At 34.4% G+C, this 21557-nt stretch overlaps 1 protein-coding gene across 7 annotated transcripts in view; it reads right to left on the reverse strand.

The window, feature by feature from the left end:
* Positions 1 to 21557, reverse strand: part of ITIH2 (inter-alpha-trypsin inhibitor heavy chain 2) — a 45932-nt gene that overhangs the window by 18099 nt on the left and 6276 nt on the right. For all 7 annotated transcript variants that reach the window (XM_074268722.1, XM_074268721.1, XM_074268719.1 and 4 more), the window contains exons 4-13: positions 18329 to 18501; positions 15958 to 16062; positions 14017 to 14179; positions 12548 to 12655; positions 11069 to 11197; positions 8432 to 8548; positions 6850 to 7018; positions 5580 to 5705; positions 3761 to 3942; positions 1029 to 1214 (exon numbers count right to left, since the gene is read on the reverse strand). In XM_074268722.1, coding sequence (XP_074124823.1) covers positions 1029 to 1214; positions 3761 to 3942; positions 5580 to 5705; positions 6850 to 7018; positions 8432 to 8548; positions 11069 to 11197; positions 12548 to 12655; positions 14017 to 14179; positions 15958 to 16062; positions 18329 to 18501 — 1458 coding nt within the window. The remainder of the gene's footprint in view (positions 1 to 1028; positions 1215 to 3760; positions 3943 to 5579; positions 5706 to 6849; positions 7019 to 8431; positions 8549 to 11068; positions 11198 to 12547; positions 12656 to 14016; positions 14180 to 15957; positions 16063 to 18328; positions 18502 to 21557) is intronic.

Below are 21557 nucleotides of genomic sequence, written 5' to 3' on the forward strand. Positions count from 1 at the left end.
AGGACAGGGATCACATTTATTCTGAGTTTTCTCCTATGCAGGGTAAAATGCCCCTTCAACTTTTATTGGAATGAACTTTTATATGATCATAAAATTTCTGTCTTTTGCTCTATGGTTTACTAATTAACTTTAAACAAAAGACAAATCTTTTAAAAAGTCTCCATCATAGATGAAACATTAGGTAATGTGTATAAAACATATGATTGACAACAACTTTTAACATGTGATTTGGCTCAAAAAATGGTGGTTAAATTGGTTAATAAGTAATAACAATATGCAATCTGCCACATATGCTATTGTATCATCTACATTGTTTTCTTGGAAATTAATTTTTTTGTGGATATCAATGTCTATTACTTTAACATTGTTATATGAGAAATCTTATTGGGAAATAAATTGGTCAATTTAAAGTGTCATTATATCTCTTGATATTATGAATGAACTAAATTATTTTATCTATTGTTCCGGGAAATTATAAAAGTAACTGGAAGGTTTTATTTTTCTTTCCTTTCCTAAGGAGATTTTCTAATAATATAATCCAAAGTTTTAAAAAATGTAGTAGGATACTCTTTTGTTTACTAAAGTTGACCATCTTTTGTTATAGTTTAGGTGGAAAAAATTGAGAAAAGATGGATTATATCTCTTCAGATGTTGGGATTGGTGTTTCATGGAAGGATTGACAAAAAGGTATGTATACTCTTGTTCTTTTTTTCAGTTTTAGATGGGGAAGGGTATTATTTAATCAATCAATCAATCAATCAACAAGCATTTATCAGGTGTGTACTATATGCCAAGCACTGGGATACAAAAACAAAAGAGACACAGTTTCTTTCCTCAGTTATGTTCTGTCTGAGGAGACAGGATAGACACATCTAAGTATATGTAAAATCATATTAGGGAGTTAGGTGGGGTACTAGCAGCTGGGAAAATTAGGAAAGATCATGCATAGAAGGTGGTACTCAAACTGAGTCTTAAAGGAAATTTGGGATTCTAACAAAAACTTTAGCATCATAGCAAAGGAAACATACCGATGTCGCTGTGATGATACTTTCCACATGGTCCAATTTATCAGGTTCCACTTTTCCTGCCACCACTATTTCTGAGCCTCCAAAATAGTTATGGAAACTGTTCTGAGTAACATCTGTCACAAACTCCTGGGGATAGTTAAACTGAACATTTCGTAGCAATGGTGTAGAGACCTGATTGTAGAATTGCTGAAAATTAAAAAAGAAAGAAAGAAATAAAATCATTACATTCATATGTCTATAGCAGATTTTCTGAGGACTTTCAGTCAATATCTTCTTATTTACATTCCCAGCTCCTTCACTGCTTCTGTTTCTGTGACTTGAGGAGGGTATGAAGAAATACATATAATATTATACCTATATCGTCTACTATGAGAAGCTGCTTGGCATAGTAGCTTAGACTCAAAGCCAGGTTCAAAGTCTTCATAATAATTTCTAGGAGCAATGGATAAAATAATAAAATAACTTGGCTCATTCATAATACCAAGAGAAATGATGATACCCTAAATGGATTGATCATTTCCCAGGAATATTTCTCATACAACAAGTCTGTTCCATTTCTGGCACATAGTAGCTGGGACTGGGCAAATTACATTACTTCTTATGCTCTAAGCCAGGGCTTCTTAAACTTTTTTTATTAGTGATCCCTTTTCACCCAAGAAATTTTTAATGTGACCCTGGGTATATACATATATAAAATAGGTAGATAAATCAAACATTTACTGATAATAAATCATAATCTTGTAACTCTTATATTCAGTTATGGGATTGCAACCCAGAATTTAAGGAGCTTTGTTCTAGGTAACTCTCTAGTACTATAAGTTGTTGAATAGGAGCTGATCTGTATTTATAAAGGGGATTTCTTTCCTAGAATTTACCTAATTGATGAAGTCACAGATCCATTTCTTATTTCTGGGGACAATCTTATGTTTGGTACTAAAACTACAGGAAGGAAGATGATGAGACTTAACAGGGAGTATACCATAGAGTAAATGACAAAGATCGATGAGAACCTTATCTCCCATTTGCTATCTCAGGATTGACTCCATTGAACCAAACGCAGGAATCTATTGACATGCTAGCATGTATAAAAGGAAAATCATCTGGAAAACATTTCCATAAATGGATACATTTTATTTTTTTCCAAAATGAAAAATAATTTAGCGCTTGGAACTGGACATTCCTAAGGAAAGGTATTTTCTTTGTTTTGTCAGTCACTTTAATTTTAGTAGTACTCTCCAAAAAGCTTTACTCCAAAATAAACAAGGAGCTTTATTTTTATGCTTAAAAGATTTGACAAACTGAAATGTTATCTCTTTTATATTGACCTAATAATAACATGGCTTTTGAATAAGAACCATGGCTTTCTCATCATTGATCTAGAACTGCAAGGGACCTCAGAGGCCATTTAGTCCAATTCTTCCATTTTACAGCTGAAAAGCTGAGCACTAGGGATATTTAGTAACTTGCTCAATTAATTCTCCTTTAATTCTCTTTTTCTGGATTGTGATGTTGTAAAAGATAAAGTAGCAAGGAGCAGTATTTTTAACTCTAACTTCTTTTTTTTAGATGCTTTCTTTCTGCACTTATTTTAGAAACCTAGCATGTTACTGAAAGGTGAAGAGACACAGGAGTGTGCCAGAAGCTTCAGGTTCTGGCAGTTCTTTTGGACTGCTTAGCAGCAGCAGGAAACAGCCTTTACCTGGCATTATTAGATAGGGTTGAGAATTGACCTGGGAGCATAAAAGGAGATAAAGTGTTTGTTATTGGGTTATAAATTTCAGTGAGACTGAATGAGAACATAGTGGGCTTGGGAGAGTAATTTCGGTCTCAGGATGATTTGCAGGAGAAACTGAGTCAGAAAAATGTGATTTGAATCTTTGCACAAGGAAGACTAAAAAGAGCTGAATGGTAGCATTAAGTTGTTAAAGATAATTTTTTTTTTTTTTTTTTTTTTTTTTTTTTTTTTTTTTTTTTGCTGAGGCAATTGGGGTTAAGTAACTTACCCAGAGTCACACAACTAGGAAGTGTTAAGTGTCTGAAACTGGTTTTGAACTCAAGTCCTTCTGACTCCAGGACCAGCAACCACTGTACCATCTAGCTGCCCCCAGATTTTGTTGTTACAACAGCTGAGATTCTCTTGGTTTAAGAAGTTATTGCCTAGGGAGGGCAGGCTCCAGGTCTTTTTGACAGCAGTATAGCAACAGAGCAGTTTTATGTGTGTCTTGTCTCACTTCTAGTGAATGCTAAATACTTGCTGGCTTCCTTATTCATCACGCCATGCCATCAGTGTAGAAATATAAGTGGGATGAAGGAAGAAAGAACTGAAAACTCTTGTCTTGTGCTAGGATCTCATAAGTCCTTGATTTCTGATGGATGGAGCACTGCTTGGCTTGGAGATAGGAAAACCTGAATTCAAATCCTGATCTAATATTTACTAGCTCTATATTCCCATGGTCTCCCTCACATTCTTCACTTGTAAAATGGGGATAATTAGAGCACAAAAATCACAGGGCTGTTGTAGGAGACAAATATATGCAAAACAATATATGCAAAATGCTTTCTGAAGTTTATGTATAAAGTGCTATAGATGTTATCTATTATTTTAGATTTCATGAATTTGACAAAAACTATGCTACATTAAGAGTTCCATTTGATTCTCTTCTATTAGGTATGGGTTGTTTCTTCTTCAGCAGACAAGATTACTGAGGAAAGAAAATGGGGTCAAAGGGTACCTTGAGCTGTATAGAAGTATCCTGGTTTCCATAAATCCTTTGAGCAACTCCATGGTTTTCTTGAGACAGCCTTTCCAAGAAGTCATAGTCAACATCAAAACCTATCCCCAGACTGAAGAGGGAGATGTTATCTTTCATGCTTGACTTAACATTCTTTTGGATGTTGGACAACTTTAGCTCTCCTGAAATTGAGGGTGTGAAAGAGGGAAGAGAGAGATGAATTGAATTTTGTTTTAAAAATATAAATTATAAATTAAACCAAAAACATTGTAATTACTCATTTTAATCTCACCATAATGAAATGTTTTATTTTTTCATATTATCTTTTTTTGTTTAAACTTTTTTTCTTTTTCAAATGACAAATTTAAGAAAACTTAATCTTGATTGCACATGTTTAGTATATTTTAGATTACTTGCTATCTAGGGAAGGGGGTAAGGGGAAAGGAGGGAAAAAAATTAGAACACAGGGTTTTGTAAGCGTGGATATTTATAGTTATCCATGTATATTTTAAAAATAAAAAGCTTTAATTAAAAAAACTAAATCTTGATCAAAAAAATCCCAAATAAATCCAACCCTCAAATAAATCTTTCAATACTTATCTACATTTTTTTTGGCAAAACAAAAATTTAAATTAACCATGAGAGGAAAATAATGTCTTTTTCTACATCTCAAATTCATCATCTTTCTGTCAGAAAGTGATTGGCTTATTTTATCCGCATTCTTTTGGACTCCTAGGTTATCATTGCATTGAATAGAGTTCTAAAGTCTTTAATCCTAATTTTGTTCACAACAACATATTTTCTACTATTTTCTCTAATACCTCTATTGTCATTGAAAGCCATTATTTTTAGTCTTTATTTCTTCATCTCAGCTATGTGGGAAGTAGAAATGGTAATCTTATTTTGAAAGTACGTGACCTTAACTATACCATCTAGAAGCCTCAACTCTAGAAATCAAGGACTTCTGTTTTCTCCATCTAATATTCATTGTAAGATTTTTCATTCCTCTCCTTACTTTACTCCAGAGATGCTAGGAGGCACATTGGATGGAGTGCCAGGCTTGGAGTCAGGAAGACTCATCTTTCTGAGTTCAAATCTGACCTCAGACACTTATTAGTTGTATGACTCTGGGCAAGTCACTTAACCTTGTTTGCCTCAATTTTCACATCTATAAAATGAGTTGGAAAAGGAAATGGTAATCCATTACAAACCCCAGATGGAGTCATGAAGAGTGAAATGACTGAACAAAAGTCCTTTACCACATTTATACTTTGATATTGTTGGCATGGTATTATAAAATGTAAGGCCATAAAGTACTCATCATTCATTAGAGAGACAACTTTATAGATATGAGAGAAGACACACATAAACAACTGTTGTATCATTGTCTCAAAGCTTAGTATCCTGTATTCAGCAGACGAAGAAGCTCCCTCCAATACTGCAGTGGGCTTTTTATTTGCAATTTAAACTCTTAACAATTTGCTTAGGGAACGTAGGGATTAAATTAGTTCCTCAGGATCAGGGAGCCAGGATGCATCAGAAGCAAGATTTGAACTTAGTTCTTCTTTGTTTCAAGTCTTACTCTTTAGCCCCATATGCCAAACTGTCCTGAATTTCATAATTCAGTTCAACAAATGTTTATTAAAAACTCTACAACAGAATAGATTTAATAAATGATGAACCGAATTGAACAGTATTAGCCGAAAACAAGCAAATGCCATCAGAATTTCTCAAATTCCAGTCCTTTGCTCCTTCTAGAAAGTTTGATATAACCATCAATGAAAATATTCATCATCATAGAGCTCCCAGAGAGACTTACCTACTGTTGGATCTCCATCAGAAACCAAAATAATCAAAGAGACTGAGTTAGGGTCCAACATCCTCAGATTGCTGGCTTCATTCAAAATAAAAATTGCTCTCAAAAGAGCTTCATTAATATTTGTGCCTGTTAAAAAAAGACAAAAACAAAAGTACTGTTTAGTTGCATATTCTCCCTCACTCAAAAGCAACCACATTGTTTTCTTTTGTGATTATTCATGAATAACTTATCCATTGTTCAATTCATATCTGTTTGCTTCCCAACTGCCCCAGATTTCAGAAGCTGGGCAAACTTCCACTTGAGGAGGGAATTCTCCACTTCTTTGTATTTTCTCATAGCTTTAGAATTTCAGTAACCCTAATGGGCCACTTTTTACCATTTAAAGTACCCTAAATCAGAGACCTCAACAATTTCCTCTCAGCCCCCTATCCCCACTCTTAATAGAAATTGTGTAAATCTTTTGTTCAGATTACTATATAATGGCTTCAAAAGGCTTTTGTGAAGAATCAAAATGTAGATAGCAGCAGTGAAAATAGGTGAATGTTGTAAGTACTTAAAAAAAAACCCATGAAATTCAGACCTGAAACTACTGATGTTTTCTAAATTTTCACCTTTCTGAGAGGAGTAATATTTTTCATGTTGGATAAGTAGTTAAGGATTGTAATTTATTATACTATTTACATAGAAGAGTTAGTCCCTCCCTCTTTCTATCATGCCTATGAGACTTCAATCAAGTTGAAGATCTGAAGGAGGACCAAAGGACAATTATTAATATAAAGTGGATATGCAATTGAGCTTTTCAAGCTTTAGTTCCTTCCTAGGGTGGGGAATGTCTATTTGCTTCTAAAAATCTCTTTACATTTCAATGTTTCTGTTCTTTAACTTCCTGGGATATACATACACACATACACACATAATATGTGTATGTGTATATATGTATGCGTTGTCTCTATATATATGTGTGGATACGTATACATAGATATAATATGTATTTGTGTGTGCATATACACATACATTATATATGTGTGTATATTCTTTTTGAGAAAAGATCACATTTAGTAAATATTTTAATAAACTAGTATATTTGTTCATTCTAGATAACCATAGACTGTACTTTAGTACTCTATTGTTTAAATACAAAATAAGGCACTGGCTATAGATAAAAGAAATGTATGAATAATGTTCCACAAATGTCCTCTGAATCCTCTAGGATTTGGATTTTGTTGCTTTTTTTTTTTTTTTTACAGGTCATTGGGTCAAATCCACATACCCCCATTGGGTTGTATCTTCTCAATGTACTTCTTAGCATCAGCGATCTGTGCATTAGTGGCTGGAACTAGCTCATCTCTCCAGCTTCTGACATTGTGATTGAAATCCACCACTGAGAATTGGTCCTCAGCTCTTAGGTCATCCAATATAGTTTTCATTGCTTCAACAGTCTATTAAAAATAGGATGAGAAATTTCTATCATATAAGTCAAAAACCTGGGTGACAATGAATTGCTTTCTGCCTGTCCTTTGGGAAGCTTTTTATGACAACTCCAACAATCCTTTTCCCTGAGTAATGCTCATTGTAGTATTGTTTTATCTGTGTGCAACTTAATTATCCACGTAGGCAGTGTGTAGATTTTGCAATCAAAAAACCCAAGTTCAAATCTTGGCTCAGATTCTTCTAACTTTGTGACTTTAGACAAATCACTTGACCTTTGCAGTTTTTAGTTTTTACAATTCCTTGTAAAATAAGAAGCTTGGCCAAGACAACCTTTAAATTCCCTTCCAGCTCTAAATCTGTGATCCTAAGAGACTTTTGGGGATAGCTCTCTTTTTGCCAAATTTAGTGTTAAGCATATGATAGATGAACAATTAATAGATACATAAATTAATGAATTTTACAAGTCAAAATTTTCTTCTTTGCAATTTTCACACATTTTTTAGACTGCATCAGCTTGCACTTGTTCATATTGTTAAATAACTATTCTCTGATTGTTTCTAGTGTGTGTGTGTGTGTGTGTGTGTGTGTGTGTGTGTGTGTGTTTATTTTTCCCTCCAGTTAAATTACTATCTTTGAGAGGTGATATAGGAGCCAGAAGACCTGAGATCCTATCCCAGTCTTACCATTAATCTGTAAGGTGACTTTAAGGAAATTATATATCCACTCCAAATCTTCTTTTTCTCTTTTGTAAAATGGGGGAAATATTTGTATTAGTTCACAAGGTTGGAGTGGAACTTAAATGAAGTAACATATGTAAGTTGCTTTATAAAAGCTTATAGATGTAATAATAACTAGAATTTATATAGCATACACAAACCACTAGAATTTATGTATCACTTTAAAGTTTGCCATAGTAGGCTTGTTGTGAGGAAAACTTCCTAACAATATGATGTATTCAAAACTGGAATCATTTGCCTTGGGAGGTAATGAGTTCTCCATCAGTTAAAGTTATTAGAGACTGGGGAAGTGGAATACAAGAGGAATAAGTTAAATGGAGTTATTTAGGGATAACTTTTTGGAGAAGATGAATTTTGAATTTGGGAAAGTATGGATTTAAATTAGTGAAGAGGAAAAAATATTTTAGGGAGGAAATTATTTGAAAATTGGCTTGGCTACAACAGAAGTGTTTTATAATCCAAAGAAAACAATTAATTAATTTTATTCTTAAAGTTCTTCAAGGAACAGAATTTGCATATTCACATATTTGCAGTGATTGAATCTCAGTGTCCAATACCCATTTTAGGTGTGTGTGTGTGTGTGTGTGTGATATTCCTTATAGAGATGGAACAATGAAGGGCAGAGATATGTCCTTGCCCCACACCCATTATTTGCCTTGTAGTCACTATCTATAAAATACTCACCTGTTTCATTTTAATTCCCCACATTGATCCACTGACATCAATGACAAAAAGGATGTTTTTAGGAATTGGATCCAAGTTTTCAGGAGCAAAGAAGTGAACAAAATAACCATTGAAGACCTGTAGAAGAATGAAGTTCCAGTTATGAGGCCTGTTTTCAGAGATAAATAATGATCATATCAACAATTCTGAAACACTCAGTTCAGTTCAGCGTGAAACAGTCTTTAGGAGGAAAAGCCATACTCCTTTGGAATAATTTACTCCCCAGTTTTGATGTATTCTGGTCTAGGGCCAATGAATTGTTTTTTCTTAAGGAGCTATAAATATAAAAAGTAATAGAATGAGAAAGGATTTTGAGTTTTTATGTGGGTCTGATCACTCTATAAAGATAAAATCTGCATAATTGCATTGCATTCTGTTTTTCAGATAAATGTCTATTGCTTCTTTTTGAAATTAAAAAAAGCTTATGTATAAGAAATGGACATATTGGGAGAAATGGACCATTACTCATTAATCTTCTCAGCAATTCTGTGAAGTATTACTTAAAATGTTAATATACTGCATACTTATCATAATCTTTATTGCTTTAGATTTAATACAAATCCCCTTTATGATAGATGCTAGCCACTCTGTTTTGATCTAGTACTCCAGGAGCCTTTTTCATTATTACCTACTCTAGTTAAAAAAGAAAAAAAATCCTTAAATGAACTAAATTCCACATTTTCACAAGTAGCCATGCTACCTCTTCTATGATGAGTCTCCTGGTACTCAGAAAGATTCCTTGGGAAATCCTATCATCTACCAAGTTTTATTTTTGAGTGTCTCTCTCCCCCCCCCCCCCATCACTTTTCTGAAATCTTTTTTCAACAGTGACTTCCTCATTGCAAAAGCCAATGACTCTAATTTAAAATGAGTTCATCAGATTCATTTCCATTCCATTCCATTCTATACAACAAAGGTCCATTAAATCCCTACTTTTTATAAGGAATTCTTGACTATTCTTTAAAGCCCAAGTCAAAAACTACCTCTTCCGAAAAACCTTTCCTGATCCCTATTGTCAGTAATGACTTTTTCCCACCGAAAGCTTCACAGAACCTCACTTTGCATTTTGATGATCAAGAGGTCATCAGTGGGAAGTCACTTCACCTTATCCCTCATTTCATGACAGAAACTAGATTTAGAAGGAACTTGACAGTCCAGAGCATGGGACTAAATCTAATATATTGAAACTTAATAAAGACAAATGTAACGTTTTGCCTTTGGGTACAATCAACTTTATGAATATGAGGTGAGGCAATTCTGAGCAATATCAGGAGTTTTAGTGGATTACAAACTTAATATCAATGAGCAATCTGATATGGCAGCCTCAAAAAGCTAATGCAATTTTTGGGCTACATTAAGAGGAATGTGGCTCCCAGGAATAGGAAGGAGATATTTACCCTCTAACTTCATTAAGCAGCACATAGGGGCAGCTAGCAAATAGAGCCCTGGCCCTGGAGTCAGGAGGATCTGAGTTCATATCTGGCCCCAGATGACTACTAGCTGATGACCTTGGGCAAGTCACTTAATCCTGATTGCCTCCAAAGAAAAACAGCAAAACAAATCCAAGCTGCATATAATGTACTGTGTTTAATTCTGGGGGATCATAGTTTAAGAAGGATATTGGTAAGAGTGTGTCCAAAGGAGGGCATCCAGGATGGTGACATATTAAGGTCAGTTAAAAGAACTGGGTACGTTTAACTGGGGAATAAATAGGAGATATAATTGCTGTTTTCAAGCAGAATGTCATGTAGATGAAAGAATTTTCTTCTGTGTGACCCCACAGAGTATAACTAAAAGTAATAAATAGATGTTTCCAAGAACAAATTTAGGCTTGATGTGAGGAAAAACACTTCTTAAAAAGAGACATTAAAAATAGAATGGTATATCTTTAAAAGTTATGGGTTCTTCCTCTTTAGAAATTTTCTATCAGATGCTGAACAATAACTTGTTGGGAATGTCACCGTGAGGATTCCTTTCATGTATGCATTGGATGAAATGAGTGCTGAGGTCACTTCCTGCTCTGAAATTCTGAGATTCTGATTTCTTCATGCACTTACCATGTATTGTGTATTATTCTGATGTATATGCTTACCTCCTAGAATGTGAATTCCATGAGAATAAGTACCAAACTTCAACTAAACTTTTTACCATCCCTAGTGCTTAATAAACAGTGAGTATGTGCATATATTAGACATTAAGTAGATCTTTATTCAACTGAATTGGATTTGATGAATTATCATTTTTAATTTTGTTATCTAATTTGACCTTTATCTCACACTCTATAACCTGATTCCTTCATCTTTATAACTTCCTATAGAGAATATATAAAGACCCTTGTTATCTTCAGCTATAACCTTCTATCTCTATTGTATTTCCTTCAGATCTCATATTAGCAAATCTCTTAATATGAAAAAATCTTATTTAGGAACCAAAATAGAGAAATGCAATTCTAAGCTTTTCTCTAAAGTCTATGAACCTGGTAATTCTTTGAAATGGAATTTCAGGTCACTAAATTCATGGTCTTTTTACATTGTAAGAAATTTCTTGAATTATTGTTTCTAGAAATTTCCCAAGATAGAAGAACTGTAACATACTTACTTCAAGTTCACCAGCTTTCTTTTCTCTAGTCACATCATACTTGATGACCAGTTGTCCATCAACTGCAGTCTCAGAACAGCTGGGGCATTTTCTTTGTTGAGCTACTGTTGGTTTAAAGGAAACATGTGCCTAGGGAAGAACAGCAACATAAATGTAAAGTCTTTCCCAACCTGGACTCTTGCTACCTTTCTAGTCATCTCAGGATTCTATTTTACCCACCTTCTTCTATGCATTTACATTTCAGTGACACTTCCTTCCTTGCTCCTACGACATTTCATCTCCTGATTCTGAGCATTTTCTTTGGTTGTTCATCATGTCTAGAATATTCTTTCTTTCTTATTATTTCCACTTTCTGGCTTCCCTGGATTCCTTTAAATTTTCACCTAAAGTCCCACCTTCTGCAAGAATTTGTTCCTCATCCTTCTTAATATTAGTGCCTTTTCTCTAAGACCATCTTCAAGTAATTTTGTATCTTATTTTTATTTGTATATAGTTGTTTGCATGTTGTCTCATTAGACTATGAGCTCTGTAAGCTCATCTGACTGTTTTTGTGATTGTTGCTATTGTTTTTTTCCCCTTTCTTTGTATTCTCAGCACTTAGTACAATGCCTGACACATAGTAGATGACTGATTAAGAGCTGATGGAGGATCACTTCTTGTAGCTTGCATGAGTGGAGTGCTTAGTGACCATTTCGCATAGGAAATGGAAATAATATTGGACTTTGAGTCAGAAGAACTGAATTTGACTCTTGGTTCTGACATTCATTATCTGATTGACTATGTAAACTACTTAACTTCTTTGAGCCTCAGTTTCTTCATATGTAAAACGTGAAAAATATTTATATTACCTACATCATAAAGTAACAAATCCTGAGCTTATAAGAAAAGCACTTTGTAAATCTTAAAAAGTAAATAGATGGTTACTATCATAGCTATGATACCCCTCCATAAATTCTCTAAAAATCTGTGTATAGGGAATATGTACAAATATATATCAGTTTTCTCTATCACCTTCTAAAGGGTGTATGAAAACTATTTTTACTGATGGCTATATTGTCTTTCTGAAAGATGTTTTTTTCTGCTGACCATACTGGGGGAGAAGCAAGTTAAATGACTGTTATAGTAGTTGAAAATCAATCATAGTTTCAAGACAATTTTAAATTTTATTAAAGCTATAGTCAGCCCACTGACAGGAATATCCTATTGGGGAAAACTGAGACCTCCAAATAGAGTGATGTTGGAAATAGATTTCTGGGGATTCTGTTCTTAATTTGTGATCTAGACTAGACTATAGTCATACCTCATTAATTCACATTAGGCAATTCACAGTGACTACAGGAAGAAAAATTACATTTAAATATTATTTTGCCTTGTCTTGCCTTGCACTTTTCTAATTTTTTTTCAGGGCACAAAAAGATAGACAACAGATAAGCTAATAAGCACGTAGGTTATTTGATACCAATACAAGGTTTACCTTACCTTTTGTTTGCCTTTAGTTATAACTGGAATTCCATCAAAATGGTCTCCAAGATTTTCTGGAACATGAAGGAAACGAAGCCCTTGTGGCTCAACAATCCATACGTTTACCTAGAAGCATGAAGGAAGGGCATTTAAAATATTAAAAATACTTAAAAAACTTTTAAGAGAATTTTCAGAAGATGGTAGAATTATTTGGAAGAGAGTACTGTTCCTCAAAATCCTCCCACAAAAGAGCCATAGACATGCCCCCTCCCCCCCAAAAAAAAACAAAAACCAAACCCAAAAATAAAATACAAAACCCTTAGAGTAATGTATTAAATTTTGAAGGTAAATTGGCTCTCAGAAAATGAAAAGGAACAATTTGAGAATGAATTTTTAAAAAAGTTCAAATATAATGAATTGAAATTGAAGGATAGATACAAAAACAAAATATCAGGAATTAAACTATGGCATCAGAAGTGAGACTGAACAAGACACATCAACGTGGATAAGTAAAAAACCAAAGAACCAAATAAGGAATAAGATAAGATAATGACAAATCTTGACAATGGGGAAATATTCATGAACAATATAAATAAAACTGACTTCACTGACAAATAATTTTTATGCTGGAGAACAAAATTGTGGAAGTGGTGGGAGAAATGGCAAAACAAGTAAAAAAAAAAAATTACCAAGGTAGAATAATGTTTGGAAGCTTTGCAAACAAAGCTGATGGATCTGGAGGACAGAACTGAGGGAAATAATCTAAAGGTTGCCTAATTCTTCTAAAAATACAGAGAAAGTGTTTCACTATTATATATTAGGAAATCACATCAGAAAAATACCTAGAAAAATAAATCAATGAAAGACTGCAGATTGGTAGAATTCACGGTATGCTAACAGATATGAATCCTAGATTCAGTTCATCACATATCATAGAATAATAGAATCTCAGAAGTAGAAGATATCCTTTAGGTCATTTAGTCCAATCCTTACTGGACTCTTTTGAAAAATCCCCCTAAAGTTGTCATTCAGAATTTGCCTGAAAACTTTTGGTGAAGAGGAACTCATTATTTCCCGAGCTATTTCCTTTTACTTTTGTTTAGCTCTAATTTTTTAGCAAGTTTATCCTTGTATCAAGCCTAAGTCTGCCTCTTTATTCTTAATTCTGCCCTCTAGGACCAAGCAGAACAACTTTAATGTGGCTGGCAAGTCTGCCTTCCATATGATAACCCTTCAAATGCTTGATCTTTTCTTCTTCAGACTAGGCATGTCTGGTTTCATCAAGTGATTCTTTATGCATAATCTCAAAGTATGATGATGAATCCTCTTGTAGTTCTTTTCTTGGCCTCCTAATTCATATTTCCCAGTCATACTCTTTGAAAAAGCCCTTAGGTCTTAAAATGAATGAAGTTTAAGATATTAAATCTTCAAAAATTTCACAAAGGCTTTTTGGGCACTTTGTGTCTATTATGTGAGTAAGCTCTTACCTCTAAGTGTTTGGCTAATCGACCAGGCTTCAGATAGAGCCTATGTTCATAGGATCCCAATTTTCTCCATTTCACTTCTTGGTAATGAAGCTCAAACTGCACATTAGATCCTGGGAGGACATTTACTTCGATTTTGAAATTCTCCATATCAAGAGTGTTACTGCTGAAAGTGTTATCCATAAAAATAAACATTATCCCAAGTGCAGCAATACAGACGATTCTTCAACTTGGTGCCATAATGGATAGAGTTCTGGGCCCAGAGTCAGGAGGACGTGATTTCAAATCTGGTCTCAGATACTTACTAGCTATAAGACTCTGAGCAAATCACTTAAGCTCTGTTTGCCTCAGTTTTTTTTTTTGTTTGTTTTTTTTTTAAATCTATGAAATGGGAATAATAATAGCACTTACTAACAGCATCTAGAGTTGTTGTAAGGATTAAGTGAGATAATATTTGTACTTAACAGTACAATGTCTGCACATAGTAGTTACTTTAAAAGTTCATATTTCCTTCCTGAAATAGACCACTTTACAGAAAAAGGAAATAGATGAGGAACTTAGGAAATTAGTCACAAGCTTAGCAGAGAGGCAGGATCTAGTGGTGATAGAACAATTCAGTCATCTGCTGGATCTCTGTCAAAAGTCGAGCAGCTAGGGCCCTACTAGCTGCTGAGAGTACTTTGCTCTTCAGGAGCGAAGCTTAGCATATGGCTAGTAAGAATAATTTATTAAAATAAGAATTTAATAAAACATGTTTTCTCCCACTAGAGCTGGACCCCAGCTGAATTCTACCCTATTTGATCCTGCTTTTTGCTTCACTCAGCTAACAATACTGTGAAAAGCCAGCAGACTTTCCTGGTTTTGACACCTTATTCCACTGAGTATTTCAAAGGACTTGGTTCCTGATACCTTTTTTGGGTGTGTCATGTTTATTGTTCAGTCCTTTCAGTTATATTTGACTTTGCATGTCCGCCTTAGTTTTCTTAACGGAGATACAGGAGTGCTTTGTCATTTCCTTCTCCAGCCCATTTTACAGATGAGGAATGGAGGCAAATGGGTTAAGTGACTTGCCTAGGGTCATAACTAATAAGTGTCTGAGGCTGGACTTGTATTCAGGAAGAGAAGTCTTCTGGACTCCAGGCTTGGCACTCTATCTACTGCACTACTTAGCTTCCCTATATTGAAAGTATTTTCTCTCAACAAAGCTTACTTGCTTTATTTTCCCCATATTAATTTTTATATTATACTGTGTTTTGTCTTGTAATATTCTGTCTCTCAGTCACATCAGTATTCCTTTAGAAACATTATCTATTGACCAGGTCTGGGGCTAAGGGCCTTGACAGCTACCCTTATTTTCTAAGCCATGGCCAAAGAAATATAGAATGCTATAGCTAGGATCAAGAATCCAGTATCCCAACTAGAGGGTCTTCCTCCTTCTGCACACCAAAATGTGAGAAGGGGCATTCCCCCAGCTTTCTAAGTAGCAAATAAGGAAAATTGCTGGTCCCTCCTTGTACTGTGTCCTAGAATATAAAATTTCACTCAAACTCCATTAAGACAGAGACATATTCTCCCATGGAGTCTGTGTCCCAGAGTCTGGTGTTCAAGATCTCTGAGGTATTTTTAGGGTTTTACTCCCTTTCTTGTCAATTGCATTTATTTCAGAAAGTTGATTTGGGAGCACCTTTTATGCCGCTTGCCTCTGGTGACCCAGTTAGTTTAGTTATATCTATGCCCACTTTTGAAGCAGACAATGGAGAGATTTAATGACATATGTGAGGAATAGGAGAATGTAATATTCTCCTATATAATAAGGGGCATAATATCCCTTTAAGGATCACATAATTTATAACTGAAGAAGAGGATAATCCTAAGAATGGGATAACAGAAAGAATTTTATAACGAGGGATAAAAGAAAGACATGAGCTCTTGCCCTGCCCTTACCTCACCCATCCAGCAATTTTGCCTTTGGCTCTTGCTTGAGCATAGAGCCCCCGAGCCACAGTCCTTTCTCTAATGGTACTGGTAAATGGTACTCCATTCACAATCCTAGAAAAGAAGAGGAAAAAATATAATTAGGAAACAGACACAATGAGACCAACCTAGTAATAACTACTTTACATTTTCCACATCTAAGGCATGATTATTTTAATCTAGCAGGTGCTATCCTAGGTCCTGGAGTTAAAAGACAACAATGAGACTATATCTTGCTCTCAAAGGAACTTAAAGGGAAAAGAGCATGTACATATATAAACATATGCAAAATATGTGAGGATGGCAATAGCATCTGAGGGAATCAAAAAAGTCTTAAAATAGTTGTTGCTTGAGTTGAATTTTTAAGGAAACCAGGCATTTTAGGTGGTAATAGCAAGCAGGTAGTTCATGTCAGGCATATGGGACAGGTAAAGGCAAGGCATTAGGAGACAGAGAATAGTGAGTGAAAAACAGCAAAAAGTGCAGTCTGATCGAATAAACAAGTGCATAACCATAAGAGCCAAGGCTGGGGGAGAACATTTTATGTTGTGTGACTTTAGGGACACTGGAAGGTCCCCTTCCAAAAAGCCCAAACCCTTTAATGCCCTATTTTATTGCACTGTCTTCTTGAAGATATCTGAAAGCTAACTATTGGATTTCTTGCTGTTTTACAAAATGTCAATATGCCTGGGAGGAATAGTATATTAAGTCCTCAACTATTAATTGTGAATTTATTAGGTTCCCTAGGGTTCTAGAGGGACACAGAGTAGCATGGGAGCATTGGATGCTTGAACTGGAGGAAAAGGGCTTTGGAAGGGTTGTATGGGGAACTGGTGCAGAAAATGTATGTACAAATAACTGAGCAAAATGCAGGCTAAGTTTATCTCTGTCTGTCCCTTCTTTTAACCTAATTTCTTCCTCTTATTGATCCCTTTGTGATTATAAAGGACTTCTTTATCCCCACCTCCTGAAACTGCTCTAAGCTCAGCTGACATTCAATTCTTACTAAAATATTAGAAAATAATGATGATTCCCTTCTTTTCAGGGATAAAAAACATCTTCATAATCCTAAGGAATAAACTTTAATGGTAAAATAAGACACCTTGTTGGGCAAAGAAGATATTAGTTAGAGGCCTTGCCCAGAACTCCTTAAATTTCAATAAATAGGTAGCCAATTTGTCAATCCAGCTTTGCATTCAAAATTAATTTTGTCTACTTCACAATTTATCCTAGGGGCAGCTAGGTGGCGAAGTGGATAGAGCACCAGCCTTGAATTCAGGAGGACCAGAGTTCAAATCTGGTCTTAGACACTTAACATTTCCTAGTTGTGTGACCCTGGGCAAGTCACTTAACCCCATCCTGGGGGTGGGGTGGGGTGGGGGGGGTGGCAATTTATCCTAGAGTTATCCCTTAGAAAAAAGGATGAATTTCTTAAAGGTATATAATCATATTTGAGTTTTTCACTACTCATTAGGATATGAGTATAGGTCTAGTAAACATAAGAACTGATCATTCTACACTCTCCTGGATTAGCCAGGTGGCTCAGTGGATACAGTGCCACATCTGGAGTTAGTTAAATCTAGCCTTTAACACTTACTAGCTATGTGAGCCTGGGCAAATCGCTTTACCCTATTTGCCTCATTTTCCTCATCTATAAAATGATCTGGAGAAGGAAATGGTAAATCACTTCAGTATCTTTGCTAAGAAAATCCCAAATGGTGAGGTCCATGAAAAATCAGATAGGATAGAAAATGACTGAACAAGAACACTTGTTACTTTTTTTCTTTCTTTAAATAAATGGACAATTGGATTAATCAGTAATGTGATTTCTAGTGTGTATTTAACATTAAAAATTTTCTTCCATTTTGATTTTAAAAAATTGTAGATGTAGAGGGCTAAAATAACTTAAAGGGTTTCATGGGTCATTTTGGGCTATGAAATGATTTTAGAACTTGTTTGAGGGAAATGCATCTTATACAAAGTCACATTTTATTGATATGGGAATTTATAATGAGCCAATATAATGAAATGGGGAAAGAAAGACAATATGAGACAAGAAAAATTGATTCAAAAACATGCTTTGCTACTAAGTCACTGTTTCACCCTAGGCAAGCCACTTTCATATCTCTTAGGCTTAGTTTAATCCTCTGTCAAGTCAATAAGATGTTTCTATGGTAATTGATTTTTTTTTTTTAGCATTCTCTTTTCATCATTGGTTACCTTGTTATATGAGAGAACTAAGTTTCATTAAAGTCTATGGGAAGTAAATAATCTTTCTGTATTATTCAATGTGGAGCCATAGAACAGAGGAAATGGGAAGTCCCAGTGAAGGCTTACTCACATGGAGAAGTTGGTAACAAAGGCTCCTTTGGGTATCTGAACTTCTAACTCTACATTCTGTGGATCTGGAGAGTTATTCACCACTTTGCTTTGGACAACAGTATTGGCCACTCGGGATGTAACAGTCGATTGAACTTTATAACTATAAAGAGTTATTTGGTCATCAGCATTTTCCTGTGGTTGAGAAAAAAGATTATAAAATCTGAAATGATTAAAAATGAAATAATCATACTTATAGGAAAAGTACATAGTATTACTATATTTATTTTAAAATTTATTTTAATAAACCATAATTAAACACTATGTAAATTATAAAATACTTTTAAACTGTCATTTGTACTTTTTCTCCCATGTCAGCAAACATTTATTGAAGCAACTGTATATGTTATTGGATATAAAAGACATTAAAAACAAAACAAAACATAATTCTTGTTATCAAGTTTATAACTCATTTGAGATAAAAATTATTGTACATATATAAAATAAAAATAGAAATGAAATTCTAAAAGCCACTACATAAGTAAAACAATGATACAATAAAGATGGAGTTAAAGAGGGATTGTTTTTTGGAGGTGGGTCTCTAAATGAGTTTTGAAAAATAATAGTATTTTAATACTAGCCTGAGTAAATTTGAACAGGTAAAAGGGAATCACTGCAAATTCCATTTTCTCTTCCTTCTCCTTTTTCTCTAGTTTTTATGTCATATTCATTCCCTAATATACCTTTGCCCCTCTCCCACCAAGAAAAAGAGAAAAAATGAGTTCAGCAATACCAACATTGATCATATTAAATAGTGTATGTTATTGCATAAATTCAAAACTAGACTCCTAAATCTACACTAAAGAGAGGAAGGCATATTTTTCTTAACCTTTCTCTAGTTCTAGTTGGCCATTATAATTACACATAGCTCAATTTTGTTTTATTGCCCTTTTCGTTGATATTGTCATAACTGTTGTATATAATTTTCCTGATTCTTTTAACTTTACTTTGCATCACTATGTCTTCTTGTAGTACTCTGATCTCTTCATATTTGTCATTTTTTATGTAGTTATATTCTATTTTAGTTACATAAAACTATTTGTTTAACCTTGCTCCCAAGTGATGGATTTTTCCATTGTTTTCTGTTCTTTCCTATCATTAAAAATATATGAATATTTTGGTAAATTTGGGGCATTATGTTGGAATATAGACCTACCATAAAAAAGAAAGCCCACAAACAAAAAAAATCTCCCAATACTAGATCCTATCACACCCCTAATTGAGTACCATATAACCTGTCTCCCCACCAGAGTCAAACCAGTGGTAGTATCATGTTCTCATAGGCATGGTGATATGCCAGTTCTCTGAATATTAAGTTTAACTTACACTAACATATTCTCTATCACTTTCTTAAATCTAGACAATCAACAAAACAACTAATCTATCATTTGTAATTTTAAAATATACCATTTTTTTTACATATAGAAGTCAGAGGGTTGCTTCTAATTTAAGACTTTTTGGAATCTCTTCTAGCATTATTATTAGACGACAAATATAGAAATAAACTTGGAGATTAAGGTCAGATGTAGAAAATTTAGGAGATAATCTTTAAGAGAAAGTGGGGCAACTAGTGAAAGAATGTAGCGGGGTAGGAATATGAGAGAGAAAATTGGCTCAGGTACCTATTCCAGAGGTGAGGCAAAAAGGCTGGAAGAAAGCTCTATAATTCAATTTCCCTCTTATATTTTTATCTTGGCACCTAATTCAATGCAACAAAAAATGATCAATCACTTATTATGTTCTAGGTATTATGCTAGGCACTGGGGATAAAGTAATAGTCCTTCATATTCTACTATTTATACATAGATAAGTATAATATAAAAATTGAAGGTGGAAAGGGATAGAACAAAAGACTGGAGATATTTGAGGAGGAAAAGGACATATTTAATAGGAAAGGAGTACATCATTCACATAAAGAATTGCATGCAGCATGCAGATGAGAGATGCTTGTCAAAATTAGGGAACAGTATCATAGTTTTGTTGGAACACAGAGTAATAAGAATAATGTGATATAAGACTAGGAAGAAGGATTGGTGATTTTGGAGATGCTGTTTCTTCAACTAAATAGAGATGCTCAGCAAAAAGTTGAAAGTGCTAGATTGGAATTCAGGAGAGATGAGGATTGGATTTATAGATTTGGGAGTCAGCTGTGTGGAGGTAACAATTGAATCCACAAGATGAGGACATGAGAATGTAACGAGAAAAAAAAAGTGCAAATAGGATAGAGCATTGTGGAGTAACTATGCTTAGGAGATGAACAAGGAATGGTTGGATGTGTAAAATGAGAATTAAGAAATTGGTGGCATAGGAGACAAAGAAAGGGAGAGAGTTCTGGAGAAGTAGGTCAATTGTACTGAAAGCTATAGAGAGGTCAAGGAAGATGAGACAAGAAAATGTCATCAGATTCAGTGATAGTTTCAGTGAGTTTTAGTAGTATGTTGGAACACTGGAAATCAGAGTGCAAGAGATTCAGTTCAGATGGATGAGTGAGGAAATGAAGGCAGAAGGCATACATTATTCTTTCTAGTGCTTATATGTATGTGTGTGTTTGTCTGTGTGTGTGTTTTTGTGTGTGATGATCTCATAATCTGATGAAGCCTACAGAAGTCTTTTCAGAATAATTTGTTAAGTTCATAAAATATAATGCATAGGATTATATTAAATAGCAACTATCAAAATATATTTTTTAAAAAGTTTATGGACCCTCGGTTAAGAATGCCTATGAGAAAGTTTTATCTGTGACAAGGAGGAGAGCTAGAGGAGGATAACTTGAAAAGCTCCTTGAGCTAAAGGGAAGTTTTTTTTTTTAAGATAGAGAAGAAGAAATGAAGTTTGTAGGAAGTTAAAAAGGAGGCAGTAGATAAAGAGAAATTGCTGAGGCGAGATAGGGCAAATAGGAGAAAATTGCCAAAGCAATTGCAAAAGGATAGAATCAAAGATACAAGTTGAATGGTTGTTCTCCCCTTCTCTGGGAGAATAAAATAGAAACTCAATTAGAGAAGAATACTGTGTAGAAATGACTGGTCAGTTTTAACCACAGAGTTCTTGTACATAATGTGATAGACCATAAGCTCCTTGGGGACAAGGACTATCTTATTTTCCTATTTATAGCTTATTACACATACTATGTGCTTAATAAGTGCTTGTTAGTCATAGAGACTATGGTAATCTCATTGTATGAGAGAACTAGA

The sequence above is a fragment of the Sminthopsis crassicaudata genome, chromosome 5 (genome assembly GCF_048593235.1).
Source record: "Sminthopsis crassicaudata isolate SCR6 chromosome 5, ASM4859323v1, whole genome shotgun sequence".
In the NCBI taxonomy this organism is placed as follows: domain Eukaryota; kingdom Metazoa; phylum Chordata; class Mammalia; order Dasyuromorphia; family Dasyuridae; genus Sminthopsis; species Sminthopsis crassicaudata.